This window comes from Sphaerodactylus townsendi, linkage group LG01 (genome assembly GCF_021028975.2).
Source record: "Sphaerodactylus townsendi isolate TG3544 linkage group LG01, MPM_Stown_v2.3, whole genome shotgun sequence".
Classification (NCBI taxonomy): Eukaryota; Metazoa; Chordata; class Lepidosauria; order Squamata; family Sphaerodactylidae; genus Sphaerodactylus; species Sphaerodactylus townsendi.
In genome coordinates, this window is record NC_059425.1 from 31,446,821 (window position 1) to 31,470,106 (window position 23,286).

Here is a 23,286-nt window from a genome sequence, read left to right on the forward strand (position 1 = left end):
TTTGTTATAGCTATAGATTCTGCTCCTATTATTTGTGAGGGGATTAAACCACCCTTTTTAAAGATTTTGAATTTTTTTCCTGCAAGCCTTGGACATTTTTGAAAGCTTGCCGATATATTTGTCTTGTCTGTTCATGGCCCCAGTCTCCAGATTTTGTTATCCATGGATTTGCCCACATTGAGAACTTGTTCTGTTGATAATCTACCTTCTTTTGCAGTGAAAGTTGTCTTATGTTGTAGAATAAAGTTGTGAGTTTTGTACCTTCAAAAAGAGCTCAAACCCAAGACACCCCATTGCCATGGCACCAAGAACCCTCATTGTGGCGATTTCAGCAATTCAACTAGTGCCTTGCAGTGTTTCTCAGCAGAAGCACAAAGGGTTGAATTCAACCAGTTTTTCCATTGGTGGAGAAGGACATTCCTTTTAACAACCAACAAGGCTATCTAATGGTCATGAGACTTGTATGGACAACACTCATGTGAGGGAACTTAGGCTTCATGTTGTGCTCGTGACTATGTGCTCATCTATTTAAATATAGTGTTATCCCTGAATCTATTTATATACTGCAACATTTTATCTTAGTTTTAATAAAAAAATATGAGAAACGATCGAAGAGTTTAGTATTAGATTTTGTAGCGGCAATAATTAGCAAACGTGATCCCTGAAATGCAAAACTCTGAAGGCTGAAAAGGTTCGGGACTAGTTTCTAGAACCAAAGACAAATTTCCAAGTCCTGCCTTAAAGGCGGATGCATTTTAGGCCTTGTTTTCGGTGAGGTGGCAAACCTTGCTCCGGGCGAAGCTCCTTAAGGCCGCAGGTGGAGAAGGAATGCCGTACTGTTCAATAAAAGATCAGCTGATAGGAAATTTGAATCTCTGAGAGAAGGGTGAGGTGCCAGTCTCACTTTTCCCCTGACAAGTTGGTTTTCCACGTGCAGGATTTATCTGTATCCTGCAATATGAGCTGCTACAGCCCCCTTTTACCCAGCTGAAACCTTTTGTTGTGACAAGAGCAGACCTGATGAAGTGCGTGGACTCAGAGCATCCCTAACACACATCCAATGCACAGACTGTCACCCAAACAGATGTGTTAAATTTCTCAGGTGCTTATAATGTATTTCAAACACATTTCACATCCTTCATCTCAGTAATCTACAGCAGAAGATGCGCACATCCCACCGCTGTAGCTGCTGGGATAAAAAAAGCTTGACAGATATAAACAAAATCCTCAATTTGGGCTGTCTGTGGGCTTTGGGGAAGGGAATAGAGAGATTACCGTTGCCTCCTTTGCACCTGAAACGGTTAGGACTGATGGGTTCGGTGAGCTTCACCGCTGTCATTTCAAACAAAACGAAAACCTTTCTTCCAAGCCGGCTGCCTCTACATTAGAATGCAACTTAGGTTTGATAGTAATGACCCTGGGCAATGAGGCAGCAGTGGTAAATAAGGGAGGAAGGCGGAGGGGAAAGAGCAACGGAATATGAACGCTTACCTCCTGAAAGTGAAATTTTAAAAGCGGGGAAAGGGAAAGTGGCTGACGCACGTGAAAGGCAGAAGGGGATGAAAATCAATTGAATGGAGCCAGCTCTAACAAATTGAAATAGATTGAAAACGGAGACTTGGGTGTATGACGCACAAATACAGGCTGAAAAAATATTTACTAGGGCATTCGAGATACCCCACAATGGAATACGTTTCTGCCTCCCCACATCTTGGAGCAGGCTGTCGTTACATGCTCCCTGCCTTCCCCAAGTGGTGAGAAATTCAAGAGGAAGTCCTGCTGACCTCAGAAGATTTATGCTATCTTCGTATATTTGCTTTAGTTACAGACATACAGATGGAGGTGCAGAGGCATTTCTTTAAAGCAGGAGATCCAGGGCCCCATATCACATCCCCAAGGAAAAAAATCCTATAACCCCAGGCATTTCACTTTGTGGACAACTTGCAACTCTGCATTTCTTTGTGCATTTCTTTCAAAGTAGTCCTTCTCAGACTCCAAAGCCATTGTTTTCTTTCTATTTACACTCTTGTCATGGGCAGTCATGTTGGTCTGCAAGGAAGAACAAGATTCGAATCCAGTAAAAAACCAACAATATTTCCAGGGTAAAAGTTTTCAAAAGTCAAAGATCTTTTTGACAGACACTTTGCTGCATATCTGATGAAGGGAGTTTTGACTCTCAAAAGCTTATTCCCTGAAAATCTTGTTGGTTTTTAAAGCGCTACTGGACTCAAATTTTTCTCTTCTAAGGTCTCTGTACATCATTCAAGCAGTGAGGTAGCGCCAACGGGGCTGGGTGGGGCGTGACACCGCGGACAGTGCGGCAAAGGGGGCATGGCCGGGCCACGGAGGGGGCGTGGCGTTCCGAGCGCGGGGGGACGGTGCCGCGGCAGGCGCAGGGCATGCGTGCGCTTTGGGCACAGTCCCCCCTCGCTCCTCCTCTGCATTCAAGCACCCAATCTCCTAGCCTTTGATAAAGTTCATTTCTCATTGACAAAGCATCAGCTAACCATTGTGGGGTGTTAGTTTAAGAAAGAAATGGTCAGCCACCACGGATGGCCAATTAGCATAACTTCAAACCTTCTGTTTAGGGCTGGGTGACACTCCCTTCCCCCAAACCCATCCTTCCTAACCAGACCACCCTGCTAGTATTGTATAAACAACCAATAGGGAAAGGTCTGTAATTTGTATTGTTGAAGGCTTTCACGCCGGAATCACTGATGGATTGTTGGGTTTCCGGGCTGTATGGCTGTGTTCTAGCAGCATTCTCTCCTGATGTTTCGCCTGCATCTGTGGCTGGCATCTTCAGAGGATCCTCTGAAGATGCCAGTCACAGATGCAGGCGAAACGTCAGGAGAGAATGCTGCTAGAACATGGCCATACAGCCCAGAAACCACACAGTACCCCAGTCTGTAATTTGTTTCATCTGTGGCTGGGAGACTCTAATGACACTTGAACCCTTCTGAGCCAATTGACTTCAATTGACTTAGAGCGGTATCCCTCTGGCTGGGATGACACTGTTACTGACTTCTGTTTGGGATCTGATACTTCCAGGGGATTTTGGCACACCCTATGAAAGCTCCACGCAGCCCTTTGCTGCATCCTAATCTTCAGAAAGTGGGCTGAATCAGGAGCAGCACTTTGCTCTGCAAATGCAGTCAGCTGTCATTGGCGGAATTTTGCCCCCCTGCATCGGAAGGGTCCAGCTACTCTACCTGGAGCATTTCCAATTCAATTGGAGCTTGAAATGAGGGAACAGCTGTTCATAGCTCCCACCAAAACAAAGGACACAAGAGTCCTTGCAGGATTTAAAAAACTTAATATTCTATTCCCACGTATTTACTTTTGCTTTAACTAAGACTGCAGTGGCCTTTCTTGGGTACTTGGAGAGAGAGTTTGGTGGCTCCCTCTGCCTCTGCTCCTATGTAAGTAACTGAGTTTGTGCTGTGACAGCATTGCACTTGAAATTTCGCCATACACTCTACATCAGCCAACAAACATGCAAGTCTAGAAGTCTGTGTTGTTTCACCCTGAAAGAGCATCCCTGCAGGCCAGTGTTGCTCCCTTCACTAATTTCTTTTCATGTCTTAACCTTCAGTGCTGCTCATAGTCATTGTAATTAATCACCACACTGGGGTATGCACTAAAGCCAGGGTAAAGTTTTAAAATACACAACAGTGCAGCACTGCTGAAGTCAAGCCAGTTTGGGTCTGGTTAGTGCCTGGGTGAGAGACTTCCTGGGGACCCTCTATAATGCCCCCTTCAGTTTTCTGTTAGAAGAATGGTAGGGGGCAGGGATGTACTGAATATGCTCATAGGAGATTTTCTTAATTCTTGCACAGCATGTCTGTCTGGGAAAGGCATCAGGTAAAACAAGATCAGGAGTGATTGACTGACCAGACACGCGCATTTCTGCAACAGCTCGTGGCATTTTTCCAAACTTAATTATCAGTCTTGCAAAGACTCAGTTTATTTTCAGACTGTGGCTCTAGGCAAGAGGGTGTTACTCCTTCCCTCTTGCTCACCATTCTCCCCATAGGAAATGGCTCAAGGTATCCACTGTTTGTCCCACTACTGCACATAAATATCTCCCAGGAAGCCAGCATTCATTTATTTATGTGATTTATTATCCTGCTTGCCTCCGTAGTGATGACCCAAAACACCTTGAGAACATACCTTGTCATGGTGGAAAGTGCAAGTCAAGTCACAGCTGACTTACATTTTCAAGGCAAGAGACATTCAGAGGTAATCTGCCATTGCCTGCCTCTGCTGGGCTGAGACAGTTCTGAGAGAACCACGACTGGCCCAAGACTATGGAGGAGTCGGGGATTGAACCTGGTTTTGCACAGTAGAGTCCACCACGCTTAACCACTACACCATGCTGGGTCAACAAATAAAATACAATTCAGATATAACCAAAAAACAGAGCCTCAGGAAAAGCACAAAAACATATCTTAGGTGGATTCTGGATTTGGTAGATGGGCCATGAGCCAAGCGTCAAGATCCCCTTGCCCTTCTTGTGCCTCTGGGGGAGAGGTTCAGCCTTGAAGTTATACAGCTGGCAGCTTGGTGCCAGATTCCCTTCCTTTCAGCAGGCTCTCTGGATAGCAGTGGCATAGTGGTTAAGAGCAGGTGTACTCTAATCTGGAGAACCGGATTTGATTCCCCACTCTGCCACTTGAGCTGTGAAGGCTTGTCTGGGGAACCACATTAGCTTGTGCACTCCAACACATGCCAGCTGGGTGAACTTGGGCTAGTCACAGTTCTTCCAAGCTCTCTCAGCTCCACCCACCTCACAGGGTGCTTGCTGTGAGCGGGGGGGGGGGGGGATTGTAAGCCCCTTTGAGTCTCCTTACAGGAAAGGAAGGTTATAAATCCAGACTCCTCCTCCTCCTTTTCTTCATCGTCTCGTCTTCTTTCTTTCTTTCAGGGCAAGAAAATGGTGTGTTGAGGATGGGTAAGTGGGGCTTGAAAGGCTCCACTGGCACTACAGTCTTCATCTCAAACAGTCCCCACGTGCCTGATAATTAAGTCTGAAAAATTGCTGGGAGCACAGAAGTGCGCACATTTGGGTTGAGCCTCCTATTACAATGCCCGTTCTTTAGAATAGGAGCTATTTCTACAGCGGGTTTTGTTTTTGAAGTGGATTTGCGCAGCTCTCCTCTTTAAATAGTTGCTTCTGCTCAGAAAAGAGAAAGGTTTTGAGTGTTTTAAGCACTTGTGCTACAGTGGGCTCCCCGCCCCCCAGGCATTCAAGCTGTTACTCTGCTCCTCCCGCAATAGTTTTTCTCCCCCCTGCCCATCCACCAAGGCACAAAAAGCTTCTGCCTGCTAATCCCTAAATTACAATTTCTCTGTGTTCCGAAGACATCATCACTTAGTTTCCTTCGTCTCCTTTTTTTCTTCTGCAGGGGTTTGGGATGTTGCTGATGGAGGAGGCAGAAAGGATCGCCAAAGAAGAGCACGAGTCATGGAAGATTGCTGTTATTTCAGGTATAACAGACGAATTTGCTCTCCAGATATAACCTGCCCATCTCCTGGAGCAGGAGCAGGCAAGGGAAAAGGAAGAGCCCACTAAGGCCATTTCTGCACGGCCAGATTTGCAGGACTGCATTGGCATGATTAATGCCGATGCCAGCCCTGGGACCGTTTGCACAAATGGCCCCACAGACTGCGCAGCTGGCGGAGCAGGCTCCACACAGCTGCGCAGTCCCCCAAACGCCTTCCTACCTTGTCCGGGCTTCCAGCGCTCTGAGGAGGCCAGGGGACACCCCCCCATGGCCAGCGTGACGGCTGCAGTGACAGAGGCCAGGAGGCATGTCCCCTGGCCTCTTCAGAGTGCCAGAAGCCTGGACAAGGTAGGAAGGCATTTGGGGCCGGCGCAGGGAATACGCCGGCTTCCACTCGCTGCCGTTCACTCGGCAACAGGTGGAAGGCGGCGTATTCTGAAAACCTCACTTCCCGAGCGAGGTTGGAATACATCGTTTGGGGAGGGAAAGAGCGGCGCTGCATCGTATTCACAGCGCCGCCTGTGTGAAGCGTCCCCCCCCCCCCCAACGATGTTTTACCGGGCCGGAATCGGTGATTGCAGCCCGTGCAGAAAGGGCCATAGTGTTTGAAAGTTGCAGACACCAGAATCAGAGAGAGACAGCGAGAGCATGATGTTCATGGCAAAGATTCCCAATCTTTGTTGAAGTCAGTTTCCTGCCACAAACTGAACCATCAGTTGCAGAAGTGAACGGAACAAGTTAGTTATGGAGTGCCCCACCATGTTTAGTGGTGGGGCTGAGTCTACAAGTTGTAAAAAAAAAAAAGCGTTCCTTCCCAAATTGAGCTCAGATGCCTTATCATCGACCTAGGAGGGAGAGCCTTGCTCCTTAATTCCAAAACCAAATCTCAGCTTGCCCCAAAGCATCCATTCAACCAAAAACTACAGCAGTCCGGGCTCTTTATGAGCGGACCAGAATGGTGGTGTACATAATGGTGCTGTTACACACTGGACACGGTGTATGACACACTTATCTCTGTGATGGCCCTCTGAAGATGCCAGCCACAGATGCAAGCTAAGCGTTAGGAACAAGATCTGCCAGACCACAGCCACACAGCCTGGAAAACCCACAACCACCAGCGCTGTACATAGCTGCTACAGTCACAGTGCAATAGGTGCGACACAGTGCAGTGGGTGACCCGCCCTTCCCGAAGTTATGAGGATATGGGGCCTGGTTGACAGTCCATCTGCCAGCTCACTAAAGATGCTTGCCATGGAGGGGTCTGGAAGAGCTCTTGCCTCCTTGGCCATTGCCTGACCCTTCCAAAGAAAGAGCAGTTCAGCTCAAGGTCACATCTGAGCTTATCTGTAATGAGAGGCGAATGAGCCCATTTGTGCAGTGGGGTACGCATCCTATGGGCATAATATTAACATTTATAAAAATGGACTTGGGGTCATTAGGAACAACTTAGCTGGCACAATCAGTCCAGTTCTGGTGGTCACAACCCAGTGGAGCAGGCTGAATAATATGCAGTTTTTAACATAAACCCTACAGGGTCACCAAAAGCCAGCTGCGACTTGACGGCACTTTACATACACACAATATTTACATACTTTACATACACACAAGCTGCGACTTGACGGCACTTTACATACACACAGCAGATTCTCTGCTCTGCTGCCTGAGCTGTGGAGGCTTATCTGGGGAATTCAGATTAGCCTGTGCACTCCCACACACGCCAGCTGGGTGACCTTGGGCTAGTCACAGCTCTAAGGAGCTCTCTCAGCCCCATCCACCTCACAAGGTGTTTGTTGTGAGGGGGGGAAGGGCAAGGAGACTGTAAGCCCCTTTGAGTCTCCTACAGGAGAGAAAGGGGGGATATAAATCCAAACTCCTCCTCCTCCTCCTCCTCCTCCTCCTCTTCTTCTTCTTCGTCTTCTTCTTCTTCTTCGTCTTCTTCTTCTTCTTCTTCTTCTTCTTCTTCTTCTTCTTCTTCTATTTTCAGTAATGTAAGACTCCCCTCTTCGTGATCTCTAGACTCTTTTGTGCTTAGATGTATTTGGCTGTATCCTAGACACGTTCTTCCATAGCTTGGTAAAAGGATAAAGAGTCATTTTTTTTCCCAGGGAACAGAATGCCATCTTTCTCCTTTTTGTGTTTAAAATCTCCAGCCCATTTTCTTAAGGAGTTACTAGGGGGTGAAAGGGGTATCCATTTCCTTCTGCCAAAAGGAGTTGGCTGGAAAAGAGCTCATTCCATTGCTGGTGTTATTAGTGTGAGACTCTCTATATAAAGTGGGTAGTTCTTCTCTGCACTAAAGACCAATGGCCTTATTCTAATGCTAATATCATTGGGATGTATCTGAGTGAATGGGCATGTTAAACCAGAGATGCCGGCTGTGTGGTTTGGGTACCTTTTGTAGTGTGTTTCTTCGGTTCCATATAGAATGAGCATGAAATGCAGTCAGGATTGTGTGCCTCTGTCTTTCAAGGTATCAGAATTCAAAGCTGGGATCTAAGACTGCAAAAGAAGAGGCTTGTAAAAAAACCCTGCACAGAATAGGCACTTTCAAGCTTTTACCTGGGAAATGCAATCTAGCAAAGCTGATCTTCCTCTTTTAAGTTTTTATTTCAAATAAAAATGCAGCCTGAGTTGACTTCTACAGTAGAGAACATTAATCCTGCTTGGTTACTTTAGGGAAGAGTAGCATCTTCTGAAAATTGGTGCTATAGCAAAATTATCACCAGAACCCTAACCGGAAGAACTAGCTTTTCCCCTTTCATGCAGGAAGGAGTCTTCAGCCGCAGACTACAAAATCTGCTTCTTTACCATAAGGGTCCCAAACTTTTTCAGCCTAAGAGCACTTTGGAATTTTGAGAAAGGGTAATGGACAAAACCACAAAAGACTGACATAGGAGCAGCAACAAAACACGGAGAGATTTTAAACCAAACATCCTCCTACGATAGCATCAGCTATTTCCGAATGGGTGTTCCCTGCGGCTTCAAAGGTGGTAACCCCCTGAAATCTTTTGAAGCACCTCTTACTCTAGCGAAGGGAGGAAGGCCAGGATTAATGCTTTGCTTCGGAGGTAGGGACAAGATTTCTTAGAAAAATGTGCCAGGGTGACTTTTCATTCTGTATTGAAGGGGTTGATGGAAAGCCTTATCAGCTGGGCCTTTTGTTAGATAAGCTGCTGCTGGGAGACCTTTGAGATAGCTTTTGTTTTAGTTGTCTGCTGTTTTCTGTTTTTTTATAAAGCTGCAGCCAGCCTTTGGAAAGGTAGGAAACCTTCGTCTTGAACTTTTCTTTTTTTCTCCTCCTACTTTCATTCTGCTCCAAGATGGTGGTTATTTTGAGTAATTGTTGCTCATTTGCACCATGAAAGCAGCCGAGAAGAGGAGGCACTTAAAGAATGCTTAAGTGCACATCTTGAACCAGCTTGAAATGCGTGGGCTGGCACTGTGGAGGAAAAGCTGGCTCAACTTAGCTGTGCATTAGGAGAGGTGGGTTTTCTCTCTGTCTCTCCTAGCAGGAATCATTCCGACCTTGCCAGGGGCTGTAGCATCATTGCACACTGCAGTGGTTGGATCCTGCAAGGGGTCTTTGTGTATGCATTTACCTGTTTGGATGAGGCTGAGGGGGTCTAGTTTTCCCCCGTGATTTGTTTCTAAAACCATATTCTTCCAAAGAAGTCATTAGCAGTCATTAGCAGGGATTCTTTAGACCAATTTCTCTCAGATGCAATGCCATGCAGCAATATCAGAAGACGTCTGTCTTTTTCTAGGAAAAAAAATCTATATAGTTATGTGCAATCAAGGAACCTACAGAAGCAGCAATTGTTTATGGCACTTATATCTCACCTTTCTACCATGGCACTGAGCAGTCCTAGACCTGCTTAGGTTCAATAAGTTTATCAAAGCAAGAACCCGCTGAACATACTCTGGGCTAGTCTCATGTTCCTACATGGCACCGTGTTGGACTGGGTGGCTCTTGTGGTCTCGAAGAAGAAGAAGAAGAAGAAGAAGAAGAGGAGGAGGAGGAGGAGGAGGAGGAGGAGGAGTTTGAATTTATATCCCCCCTTTCTCTCCTGAAGGAGACTCAAAGGGGCTTACAATCTCCTTTCCCTTCCCCCCTCACAACAAACACCCTGTGAGGTGGGTGGGGCTGAGAGAGCTCCGAGAAGCTGTGACTAGCCCAAGGTCACCCAGCTGGCGTGTATGGGAGTGTACAGGCTAATCTGAATTCCCCAGATAAGCCTCCACAGCTCAGGCGGCAGAGCGGGGAATCAAACCCGGTTCTTCCAGATTAGATACACGAGCTCTTAATCTCCTACGCCACTGCTGCTCTTACAACTCTGTGTTTTTGTGATTCGTATTTGAAAGTAAGAATTGATAGATTAAGCTAGAAGGAAGACTCAGTTATTAATCAGCTGTCAACTGGATTGTGCCTGAACTAGGTGAAGACTGATCTGTGGTAAATGTGCCAGTTTTGAAGACTCTATCCAGACTATCTAGAGGCCCCAGTTTGGGCCTGGATTATATGGATTGGGCTTTTCCGAATGGAGACATTCCAGGCCTCCAATTTCCCCACAGGGAGAATGGATATGGGCTTTTCCTCACAGGGATATTGGTAGATGGATATCTACCCGGGATATCTTTAGGTTCAGACTTAATAGTTTAATCCTTGAAATCTGTTTACATTTTCAGAAGGGCTCTGTTCCTCAGCATGATTTTACAGTAGTTCATTCTTCTGGGTGCTTATGACATCTTTTGTTCTTTTTTTCTGTATATTGTCAGAAATAATAATATTTTTTAAAAGTCAGCCCAATCACGCTGACCTTGGGAGAAAGATAATACATTTCGTACACAAGTAAATTAAATTGTTCCAACAGATGAAAAAATCTGTTTGAGCTCCGCTTGCTAGCCGATAAACCTTTGTAACTAAATGCCAGTCTACATAAGTACAGAAAAGTTGCAAAAAAAACCCCTTTCAATCATCTCCTACCGTTTCCCCCCGAAAATAAGACAGGGTCTTATATTAATTTTTGCACCAAAACATGCATTAGGGCTTATTTTCAGGGTAGGGCTTATCTTAGGGGAAATACGGTACCTTCACAGCTCATTAAGGCAGGCTCTCAGCAGCCCTGTTGCTTCCCCATCACGTGTGATGCAAGCTGCACCCTCATTGGCAGGGAACACCGTGTTGGATCATGATAGGGCTTATTTTCTGGGTAGGTCTTATTTTCGGGGAAACATGGTAGTGAATGCCCTCTTAGAGCGGTGGAGGCTGAAGAAAGAACCCAGGACTGGAGTGGCTGGTGCCTTTCTCCCTTCTCCAGAAGAGTCTCCCACCAAGCTCCAGTCACACTACCTTTGCACGTATCTATGTTCTCATCTTCCCACCCATGAGAAACCCCATTTCCCAAAACCTTTATAGAATTCTGATAAACGCTCATCTGCCAAAAATGTTTCAGAATCCTATCTGATACTTCATTGAGAACTATGGAAGACAGTTTGACCAGATTTTCTGAAATTCTACCACGAAGAAATTAAGCAGGTTTAACTAAAGTACATAAAGGCTGCTCAACAGTGGAATGCACTGCTTCGGGCGCGTGGCAGTGGGGATGCAGTCTCCTTTGGGGGGTTTTAAACAGTCTAGATGGTCATCTGTCAAGGGTGCTTTGATTGTGTCTTCCTGCATGGCAGGGGGTTGGACTTGATGGTCCTTGTGGTCTCTTCCAAATCTATGATTCTGTGACATGTCTTAACCAATCTTTTCCTTGCCATGGATTCAGCATTTCCCACTAGTTCATTGCTCAATATTTCACCATACTGAAATGTTAAATTGGTTCTTTCTCTACTTTAAAAGAACTTGTCTCCCTTCTTAGTTCATATTTCATACATGGTTTATTTAAAAATATTTCTGTGCTACCTAAGTTTTCAAGGCGGCTTGCATAATTGACTAGTATGTGAAATGCATAAAATCAGCAATGCTAACCATAAAATATAGCTAGTGCAAAATAAACAAACGAAAAAGCAGTATCTCAAAAAGCAGTATAGCTGCAAAAACTATCCAATGGCAGGCCATCCGCAGCAACAGTAATAAATTAAAGCAGGAGTGTATAAAACCAAGTTATTAATTATCCATAATTCATAATTATTGCCAAATACTTGGGAAAACAGAAATGCCATCTTCCTGTGCTGCTCAAACTTCACAAGAGTAGGAACCAGTCAAACTGCAGCAGTCCTGGGGCGGGGGAGTTCCATACATTCAGTGCCAACAGCAGAAACAACACCATGAGTGAACTGATAATGAGACATAGTAATGAGTCTGTCAGATTCTGAGGTTGTGTATTAACTTTGCACAGGATTGGCTGGTTTCCTGGCAACTTCAGCCTGAAAAAGTTTTAAAAGGTGGCCTCAGGTATCATTTGAAAAATAGGGAATTGGGTATTTCGTAGAGGACATTAAATAGATGAGGTGTTGACAAGAATTCTTGAAGAAAGATGAAGTTGTTCATTCGGTTCATGTGAAACAACAGTGTGTTCCAGAGATGGCCGTGCCCAGGATACCTGAATTCCATCTCTGTTCATGGACTCCTGTGATCTTGGATGAACTACGTGTTCCTCACTGGACTTTGGCCAACAAATTGATGCATTCAGCTTCTGATCAGTGGTTAATGAATTCAGGCCATATTCCACAAACCTGAAAAATGCTTCAGTCAAAGAATTCTTAAGAGCATGTTTAAAGAGTGCTTGACACAGTGTGTAGCTCTCTGTGATATACCTCTGAAGATGCCAGCCACAGTTGCAGACGAAACATTAGGAACAAGATCTACCAGACCACGGCCACACAGTCTGGAAAACCCACAAGAACCAGCAGGGTTAAAATTTCTGTGCTAAGCTCCTTGACAAGGCACAGCCTTGACACTTCATAAAAGGTCAAGCCAGACGTTACAGAAAGTCTCATAAGAAGAACATAAGAACATAAGAACGAGCCAGCTGGATAGAGTCCATCTAGTCCAGCACTCTGCTACTCGCAGTGACCCACCAGGTGCCTTTGGGAGCTCACATGCAGGATATGAAAGCAATGGCCTGTCTCCCTGGAGATGCAGTCGCACAACATCCTACTGATCCCTCCACAGTTGCAAATTATACACCTCCCATGCCCACACCCAAAGACCATTTGAGACCATCCACCCAACGCCTCACATTCAGATGTTATGGACTACAATATCATCATCACTGTCCCCTGCCAGCATGGCCATCCTCAGCCTTCTGCACATGCAGAATAATGCACTTTCAATCGACTTTCACAATTGTTTGCAAGTGGATTTTGCTATTCCACACAGTAAAATCTAGCTGCAAAGTGCATTGAAAGTGGATTGAAAGTGCATTATTCTGCAGGTGCTGAAGGAGCCTCTGTGACTAAAGTCTGGTATAATGCGGTGTTATTTTTTTCTGATGGTTTGCACAATACTTAAGCAAATCTGTAAAAAAAAAATCAGAGTTGGAGAAGGTTATTAACTGGCTTTAAGTCGACTTCTGTTTTGTTTCTACTGTGGCGTGTACCAGAATACTGAGACAGCTCGCGTAATGCATGAAAACATCTGCTTGGCTGTTTGGGGAGAGGCTGGAGTGAAGGTCTGAACATCATCAATTTTGTAACAAGGGAGAGGTGCTATTTATTTTCATATCCTGCTATTTGTTATACCTGTTATATTGGGAAAGGTGCAGAAATGACAGCCAAGATGATCAAGGGACTGAAGCCCTGGGAGGATAGGCTAAGGCATTTGAGGCTTTTTGAGTTTGCAGAATGATGACTAAGAAAAAATATAACACAAGCTTATAATGTTCTGCAAAGTAGATAGGAAGAACTTTTTAGTAAGACTGTTGGTCTGTCATGGTCAGCATTGTCTTATCTGTCCAGCCATGACTCTCTAACTTCTTAGCAGTGGTCTTTCACCTTGACCTGATCCACTGGAGCTTTCAGCATGCTATGCAGATAATCCCCCAGAATTCCTCCTCCATAGAACTAGATTTCGGGGACACCTTGTAAAATTGATTGGCAATGGATTCAGGACAGATGCAAGAGAAAGCATTTATTCACACAGTATGTAATTAATTTTTGGAATTCACTGCCACAGGGTAGGCCGTTTTCTTAAGTCATAGAATCATAGAGTTGGAAGGGTCATTAAGTCCAATCCCTTGCCATGCACGAATATACAATCAACGCATTCCTGACAGATGACCATCCAGCCTCTGTTTAAAAACCTCCAAAGGAGACTTCACCACCCTCCGAGGTAGTGCATTCCACTGTCAAACAGCCCTTACCGTCAGGAAGTTCTTCCTAATGTTTAGGTAGAATTTTTTTTCCTTGTACCTTGAACATATTACACCATGTCCTAGTCTTTGGAGTAGCAGAAAACAAGCGTTCTTCATCTTCAACATAACATTCTTTCAAATATCTAAACATGGCTGTCATGTCACCCCTTAACCTTCTCTTCTCTAAACATACCCCGCTCCCTAAGTCACTCCTCATAGGGCATGGAAACCAGACCTTTTATCATTCTGCTCGCCCTCCTCTGGACCCATTCCTGCTTGTCAATATCCTTGTAGATTTGTGGTGCCCAGAACTGGGCACCGTATTCCAGGTGATGTTTGACCAGTGCAGAATAGAGTGGTACTATTACAGCCCTTGATCTAGTTCCCCCTGGGTGAATGGCTAGACTCTTGTATTGTTCTCGGCCATGACTGCTCAGTTTGCTCTTGCCGCATTTTTAAGCAAGTGGAAATAATAATGGCAGTGCTGATGTCATCTTTCTCGCAACAGAACTGCTGCAGCTGATGGACAGGGACATCTTTCAAATAAAGCTGTAAGCAAAATCATGGCTAGGACAAAGGAAGGTTAAATGCAGTTTAAACATTGGGGAAAGAGAGGTAGAATGGGGGCGGGGTTGAAAGAAAAATTACTTTGGGGATGATCTGTGAGTGCACCCTGCAAGTGTATAAAAAAGAAAGAGGGAAATTGTTTCTAGAAGGTATATCTCTCATGCATCGAGCAGCAGGGAAATAGGAGGAGAAGGGCAAGTAATTTGGAAAGGACTAAATAAAGAAGCCAAGTGCAAAACTTTACACATTGCACAGGAAATAGCCACTCGGTATGTGCTCAAAGGAAAGAGCAGTCAATGGCTGTCTCGAGCCATATTTAGCTGTACGTTTAACCACATCTTGAATGTACCCCTAAACAATGTAATCATATGTGGAGTAGCCTAGCTTTTTCCATCCTTCCTCAAGGACATGGATTTTCAGAGTCTGATTTTCTTCAGAACCTTTTGAATGGGGTTTCCTCTGAAAGCTGATTCCGCCCCCACCTTCCTCTGTTGATTCATAAGGACTTTTTACTGTGAAGTTATGGCGTTCGTGGCTGCCTTGTCACCCGTGCGGTGGGGGCTTCATTTTTCTCATGGTTAACATAGTGTGTTAGTCACACACACACACACACCATAGCCCACAGAGTGTCTGCCTGTGGGAATGGAAAGAAATGGCCACCCCACATCAAATTTGTCATGTTCCATCCTTGCTGGGCACATTCACCCTTCCACGATTTAAAGCAAGCTGTGGAGTGCTTCTTTGCCTCTTGCTTCAGGCAAGGCTTCTAGCCACCTCAGGCAGCGCGGCCTCTGCCTTGTCAGTGTTCAAGCCCAGCAGCGTTTAGGCAGAGATTTTTGTTTGTTTTGAAGGTGTTAATCAGTATTCTGTTTCTTCATGCAGGGGGAAGGTAAAGACATCAGACTTTTTTCTGTTTGGGTGATATCTGACTGGGAAGAGGAGGGGAAGCGTGAACTGCTGGTCTGTGCTATGAATTAATTACCACGTAGCAGGGTTGATCAGCTTTTCCCCAGACCAGATTTCGATTTGTGTGCCGTCAAGTAGAAAATTAACATGGACTCAGGCCAGAAATGTGCCATGCCTGAGTGTGCACTGAAGCTGAGGAGGCTCAAGAGGAGGGCTGGACTCTAGGAATGGATGACGTCTGAGCCCACTGGCCCCCTCTTAGCCGGTGTTTTTTTTAAATCACCTATGGAAAAGAATGTTCTTTTCTCTTTTAGATAGGTGTGATGCACATGCCCTTCTTCATTAGAAGAAGGCACAGATTGCTTGTGTTGGGTGTAGATTCCTATAGAAAAAGAAGAAGAGTTGGATTTATATCCCCCCTTTCTCTCCTAGAGGAGACTCAAAGAGGCTTACAAACTCCTTTCCCTTCCCCCCTTACAACAAATACCCTGTGAGGTAGGTGGGGCTGAGAGAGCTCAGAAGAACTGTGACTAGCCCAAGGTCACCCAGCTGGCGTGTGTTGGAGAGCACAGGTATAATCTGGTTCCCCAGATCAGCCTCCACAGCTCAGGCAGGAGAGCGGGGAATCAAACCCGGTTCCTCCAGATTAGAGTACACCTGCTCTTAACCACTACACCACTGCTGCTGCACCCCCCTCCATCTGCTGCCCCCTTCTTTACAGGGGTAAAACCCGGGAATGGTTGTTGGTGACCATACAAGGTAGTGACTACAGCCATTGGTCAGTCTTCCACTTTAGGGCTAGTTGAAGGACTGCAGTGGTCTTTGTTAAAGATCCCGAGCTTTAGCAACTCCGCAGGTTATGAATTTAGGGAAAATGGACAGGAGATTTGCTATTTTATTGTGTTAGAGTGTGGTCTTCAGTTGATCTCTGGAGAGGCAGCATAGAAATTCCCTAATTATTACTGTTATAGCCCATCTTTCTCAGTAAGGCTCAAAGCAGATTACAAAATATGACAAGCAGTTCAGACAGCAAAGGCCTCTACACTGGGAGAGGCCAAGATTACAAAAACTAGAAAACTGTAAACCAATGCTGTCTAAAGCAATGGAAGCTCTCCCGTTTGTTTGGGAGATGGGCCTAGAAATTATGTAATAATCTTGGAGAGCCCCAGTTCTCCAAAGGCTCTTTGTGAATTATCTTTAAAAGTGTATGAAGGTAAGGAAAATCTTGCTGGATCAGACCCAAGATCTATTGAATCTAGTATTCTCGTTCCCACCTTGGTCACCAAACTGTCTTAAAATTAAGAAGAGGAGTTTGGATTTATATCCCACCTTTCTCTCCTGTAAGGAGACCCAAGGTGGCTTACGAGCTCCTTTCCGTTCCTCTCCCCACAACAGATGCCTGGTGAGGTGGGTGGGGCTGAGAGAGTTCCGAAGAACTGTGACTAGCCCAAGGTCACCCAGCAGGAATGTAGGAGTGTGGAAACACATCTGGTTGACCAGATAAGCCTCTGCCACTCAGGTGGAGCAGTGGGAATCAAACCCGATTCTCCAGATTAGAATCCACCTGCTCTTAACCACTCCACCACGCTGGCTCTCAAGTACAAGCAGAGCATGGGGGCCAAAGGCCTCCCCTTGCCATTCTCTTCTTGCAACCAGTATTCAGAATTATACTGAATGTGGAGGTTCCATTTAGCCATTGGTTGAACTATTCTCCATGAATTCATCTAACTGCCTTTTAAGCCATCTGATCTAGTGGCCATTGCTACTTCTTCTGGCAGTTCGTTTCATAAGATGCCTCCTTCTGTTGCACCCCACTGGATGCCTCCTGCAAGTCTTTCCTATTTGAGAAGTACAGGTACACGTAGGCACCCAACATCCTGGGAACTGGCTCTCTGGAGATTCACGGTCCCCTCAAGGAGCCTACTGTGTGGGTTTTTCTTTTATGTTTCAAACTGTGTTGCAGGCCCTCGGATACCTTTACAAGAGCTATCTTGCAGCTGCCAAAGATAATGGGGGAAAGCATCCCTAAGATCTTTGGTGGGGTACATCAGATGTCAACAGAGAAGTTTGTAATAGCGGAAGAGTGTATTATGCTTCACTGCAGACAATTCCAAATTCATATTTGCCAACAAAGCAGGGGGGAACAATCCTGTCCCTTTAATGCCAAGGCTTTTCATGGCCTGGAACCAAAGAACGTCACCTGGTTTTTGGTGCAAATTGAACTAATATTAAAGGACAGCTACGCAGGGTTGAGGTATCTATTATATTTCTGTTCCTGATTTTGAAAGTAGTCTAAGAACATCCACAGAGGCTCCAGATCAGGGGCATAATGCCTATTGGGCAAGGTAGGCAGCTGCCCAGGGCACCACCTTGTGGGGGGCATCAAAATGCAGGGTTCGTTTTTGGGTATTTTTAGTGGTTTTCCATTTTTGGCCTGCAGGGGATGCAGTTTTTAGGCTAGCGGCACCAAAATTTCAGTGTATCATCAGGAGACTGGCCTTATGCTACCCCCCAGGTTTGGTGAGGTTTGGTTCAGGGAGTCCAAAGTTATGGACTCCCAAAGGGGGTGCCCCTATCCCCCATTGTTTCCAATGGGAGCTAATAGGAGATGGGGGTTACAGTTTTGAGGGTCCATAACTTTGCCCCCCCCCCCCCCTGAACTAAACTGCACCAAACCTGGGTGATATCATTAGGGCAGTCTCCTGATAATACCTTGAAAGTTTTGAGACTGTGCCTTTAGAAATGTGCCCCCCCCCCCCCCCAGCCTGCAACCTCCATTGACAGCAATGCAGAAAACTCAATACAGAACAAAGATTCTTGGGCAAATTTCGGGATGTTCCTGCAGGGAGGGCATTCTTGGACGTATCAGCACCAAAATTTCAGGGTATCATTTGGAGACTGTCATGATGGCACCCCCAAGGTTTGGTGCAGGGGGTCCAAAGTTATGGACCCTCAAAAGGGTAGCCTCCATCTCCTTAGCAAAGAATGGGGGATGGGGCACCCCCTTTGAGGGTCCATAACTTTGGACCCCCTAAACCAAACTGTACCAAACTTGGGGGGGGGGGTCCCATCAGGACAGTTTCCAGATGATACCCTGAAATTTTGGTGCCAATACATCCAAAAATGCGCCCCCTGCAGGAACATCCCAGAAATTTGCCCAAGAATCTTTGTTCTGCATTGAGCTTTCTGTATTGCTGTCAATCTGCAACCAGCATGGCGGGGGCTGATGGGATTTGTAGTCCATGAACATCTGGAGAGCCGCAGGTTGCAAACCCCTGCTCCAGATGGAGTGATTATATCTCATTGATCTCCTGGAGAGATGGTGATTTTTCATTAATGACTGCAGCTTCACCCCATCCCCCATCTTGACAGGAGAGGCTTTCTACAGGAAAAAAAATGTACAGAAAACCTTTTTTAAAAGACTTTAAATTAATCAGACCTTTTTAATGCTTGTAAAACTTTTTAATGCTTGTAAAACTTTCCAATAATTTATGTGGGGTTAATTTGAACCCAGGGTAGTTTTCCAGTTCCAGGCGCAGAGTATTAGAATGTGTGTAGTTAATACTTAAAAGGACAGTGTCTCTTAGCATCTGCTGACCACCTGTTCTTCATTACTGAATAAACACAGCCAACAAATACATTGGGGTAGAGAGAGAGTAAGAGAGTTTTGGATTGATACCCCACCTTTCTCTCAAGGAGACTCAAGGTGGCTTACAAGCTCCTTCCCCTTCCTCTTCCCACAACAGACACCTTGTGAGGTAGGCGGGGCTGAGAGAGTTCTGACTAGCCCAGGGGTAGGGAACCTGCGGCTCGAGAGCCGCATGCGGCTCTTCTGCCCTTGCACTGCGGCTCCATGAGCCGAGCCGCTGGCCCCATCCTTGCCCGGGTGGGCGCACCAACTGGCTGGGCTGCGCCGCGGGCTTCCCCTCTCGCCTGCCCCGTTGGAGCGGGGCGGGCGCTTTCCCAGCAGCCAGCGAGGCCGAGCCACTGGCCCCATCCTTGCCCGCCCTGCAGGCAGCAGGGCGGATGCATCCATGCGCTTCTCAGAATGAGCGGAGTAAAAGGTAAAAAAACCCCAATGTATACAGTGTTATCTTTATTTTAAATGTCAAAAATTATTTGCGGCTCCAAGTGTTTTCTTTTCCCATGGAAAACGAGTCCAAATGTCTCTTTGAGTGTTAAAGGTTCCCTACCCCTGGACTAGCCCAAGGTCACCCAGCAGAAATGTAGGAGTGCGGAAACACATCTGGTTGACCAGATAAACCTCTGCCACTCAGGTGGAGGAGTGGGGAATCAAACCCTGTTCTCCAGATTAGAATTCACCTGCTCTTAATCACTACACCATGCTGGGAAAAGGGATTTCAATTGGTCATAAGACTTTTGCCATCTCATACTTAGAAGCTAGGCGCTGAATTTCATTGTTGTAAATAAATACACCCCTCGTTTCTTTCGCAAGAAAAGGAGATCAGTCATTTTGCCTTTGTTTTTTGGAATAGTTAAGCAAAGCAGTACCACGGCTAAGATAATAAATTAACTCCCTGCTTCAGGTATCAGACTCGAAACTGATAATCTGTTGTAGATGGGCCTGGGTTTTGTCAGATACTGGAATTAATAATAACTAGCGTGGCCCGGCCACGCGTTGCTGTGGCTTATTGTGGTGAAATGGGAAAGGAACAGTAGCAGCAAATCAATTGCAGAGTCCAGCAGTTCATGCTCATGCAAACACGCAGCCTGATACTGTGCGATGTCAGTGATGTGTGTGCCCACATTCCTTGGGGGGGGATGGAAAGGCACCCCTCCCACACATCTAGGCTGGCTGGTCATGATCCTTTACCTGGGAGTAAGTTTGGTTGGTGGCAATGGGTGTCGCTTCTGAGGAAACCCTCTGAGGGGCGCCACGCAGGCATTCAAAGTATGTCATGGTGGCTGTACTGAGCTTACTCCTGAGTAATGCGTGCCTGGTTTTCTTAACTGTAACTGCAGTATTCAGGGAATCTAGGGTGCCTGGCCCCTCCCTCCCGTCCCTTGCATGTCACCCCTCGCTCCCTTCCCTCCCTCACTTCTCTTCCCTTGCATGCCACCCCTCCCCCTCCCTCCCTTCCCTTTCCCTCCGCTAGGGTGGGTGGATCATATCAAGATGCTGGGCCCCCTGCCTCCCCTCCTTTGCATGCCACCCCTCACTGTCTCCCCTCTCTCACTTCTCTTCCCTTGCATGCCTCCCCCACCATCCCTTTCCTCTCCCTCCCTCTCATCCCTTGCATGCCACCCAGTGGTGGGATCCAAAAATTTTAGTAACAGATTCCCATGGTGATGGGATTCAAACTGTAAAGCGTGGCGCTCCAGTATGGGAGACTGGTGGGCGAGGCGAGACACGACAGTGTGTGGCGGGGCTGGATATTCCAGGGGCGGGGGGGCATTCCTGGGGCAGAGGCTGTGGCACAAAGGACACCAGCAGCTCTTGCCTTGAGTCCTTGGAGTGGGGAAGCGAATGCATGCGAAGCGCAGGCACCCTTCCGCACACCGGTGCACCTCCTGCTAGACTGCTTCCAAGTTCTGTCGCTAGCGCCTTCTACGAGAAGGAAGGAGGGGCATAACTAAAGGCCAAAAAAAAATCCGCGTGGCAAAATCACCAATTGGTAGCAACCCCCCCTCTCGGCACACACAAATAGTGGTAACCTACTCACCGGGAACCTGTGAGAACCTGCTCGGATCCCATCTCTGATGCCACCCCTCCCTCTCGAGTGGCAGTGGAGGTTAGGAGGCTTCGTGTATCTAATCTGGGAGGAGCACTTCAGGTTTGCAGTTCTCTGTTCCTCTTGCCGCCTGAGGCTGTGGAGGGCTTATCTGGGGAATTCAGATTAGCCTGTACATTCCCACACATGCCAGCTGGGTGACCTTGGGCTAGTCTCAGCTTCTCGGAGCTCTCTCAGCCCCACCTACCTCACAGGGTGTTTTTGTGAGGGGGGAAGGGCAAGGAGATTGTCAGCCCCTTTGAGTCTCCTGCAGGAGATAAAGGGGGATATAAATCCAAACTCCTCTTCTTCCTCTTCCTCTTCTTCTTCTTCTTCTTCTTCCTTCCTTCCCTCTCCCTCATGTGTATGTGTGTGTATGTGTTTCACTTCCACTCGAGTGACTGCCTATGTACTGTTTTCACTGCTCATATCTGGCCGTCTGAGTGAACATTCTAAGCAGCACGAACATTCTAAAAGTGACAGTTATACACAGGCAGCTGCATGTCCTTCACCAGGGAGCGCCAGGAAAAGGTGTTTTACCTGGTCCAGGTATGAAATTTTAGGTATGTGAACATCTAAAAACACTCTCGCCTGACTGACTATAGTGGCTGGGAATTTTCAGAGGAATTGGCCCAGCAGTTACTGAGGTACCCTGTCATCAACACATACACGGTTAGCTTTTTATATACATAGATTGTGTGTCATCAGTTCCAACTGACTCATGGTGACCCCAGGACCACTGGATTTTCAAGGCAAGAGATGGAAAGGGGAGGCTTATCTCTGCCTTATTCTGCATAGCAGCCCTAACTTTTCTTGGTGTTCTCCCATCCAAATACTAACTATGGCCAACACAGTTTAACTTCTGAGCTCTGACAGGATTAAGCTAGGCTCGGCCATGAGACTGCTCAGTACTGGAACAGGTATTGACATTGTCCTGAATAAACGATTTTTCTAATTTTGCGTAGCTACTGCAACACTGAATTTAACCTACTAACTTTTCAGTGTACATAAAAATAATGCCTACTTTATTGTAACCAGATACGCTGAAGGAATCATCCTCAGTGGGACTAGTATGTGGGTGTAACTGTCTGTCAGTTACCCAGGGTAACCTTGGGAAAGTCACCAGCTTACATCCAAAGTAGTGTTTCCGCGGATGAGGATTTCTGTTCGTAAAGCATGACTTTTTCATCTCTCCTGTCCTGCCATAAGCCAAATATCCTCTCTGACCCCTCTCTGTTGGGGGTCCCCTGTCCCCACAGAAACAGCATTTCAGGGGGCATTCTGGGCTGCCATAGGAAGGTGAGAAAGTTGTGTTCTGTGGACAAAAATCCGTTCTGTCTATAGAAGGATTTAAGCCACTGTCTTGCTCCCTAGAATGTTAAAGTAAAATTCAACACCTCCCTTTTGTGTCCTGAGCTGTTGAAGACACCAGTTCAGAGACTGCACTACATTTGTGGGGGTTTTACACACATGAGGAACTCTGCAAAAACTCTGTGCTCTCTTCTTTCGGACAAGGGAAAGTATTGTTCATGCACCAGCAGGAAACGGGGGAAACAGTTTTCATCACAGTAGAGAATAGGATGTGCTTTGTCCAGCTCCTGCCGGCAAGGCTTGTAAAAATTGGTAAGATGCTCTTTCTGTAATAAGCTTTTGTGCTTATAACCTTTGAGAGACTCAATTTTTCATCAGGCCAGATAGAAATAACACCTGGATCCTGAGTTTATGAAAAGAAGAAGTCCAAACTTTTAAGCTCCTGAAGTTCCCAGTGTTAATCCACCCCATTGCAAACATAAGTTAAACTTTCTAGGGCTTGTCTTTTCTTGGAAACTAAAGGGTTGCAGTACATAGATACCTTGATTTTGGCTACACCTGTTCCTGGGGTCAGTTTGCTAACAACCTGCTACACAGAACTGCAGGTTCTATTTTTTTTTTTTTGCTTGACCTTCTGAACCCCAAAGAGTTGACTGAGGATATGGGATGTTATTACTTTGTTACAGCGAAGCAGGCCTGAGCCCAGTCGGGCCCCAGAGACAGAGCACTCGCAGGAACATGTGGGGTCACATGTTCCCAGGCGCATGCCAGCTGGTCACGTGGGAGGCGAAGAATCGCCCACCCCCCACCCCTCCCTTGGGCGCTCCCCACCAGGCTGCTCCTTTGGCCGGCAGAGATTCCATTGGCTGAAAGAGCAGCCTGGCAGGGACGGGCCAAGGGGCAGCCCGCAGCAGGCTTCTGCTGACTAAGGTAAGTGGGGCACAGGGGAGCACTGGGGGG

General features: G+C 46.4%; 1 protein-coding gene across 2 annotated transcripts in view; it reads left to right on the forward strand.

Moving 5' to 3' along the window:
- ELP3 (elongator acetyltransferase complex subunit 3) overlaps positions 1-23,286 on the forward strand; it is a 99,540-nt gene that overhangs the window by 72,264 nt on the left and 3,990 nt on the right. For both annotated transcript variants that reach the window (XM_048516842.1, XM_048516849.1), the window contains exon 14: positions 5,409-5,490. In XM_048516842.1, coding sequence (XP_048372799.1) covers positions 5,409-5,490 — 82 coding nt within the window. The remainder of the gene's footprint in view (positions 1-5,408; positions 5,491-23,286) is intronic.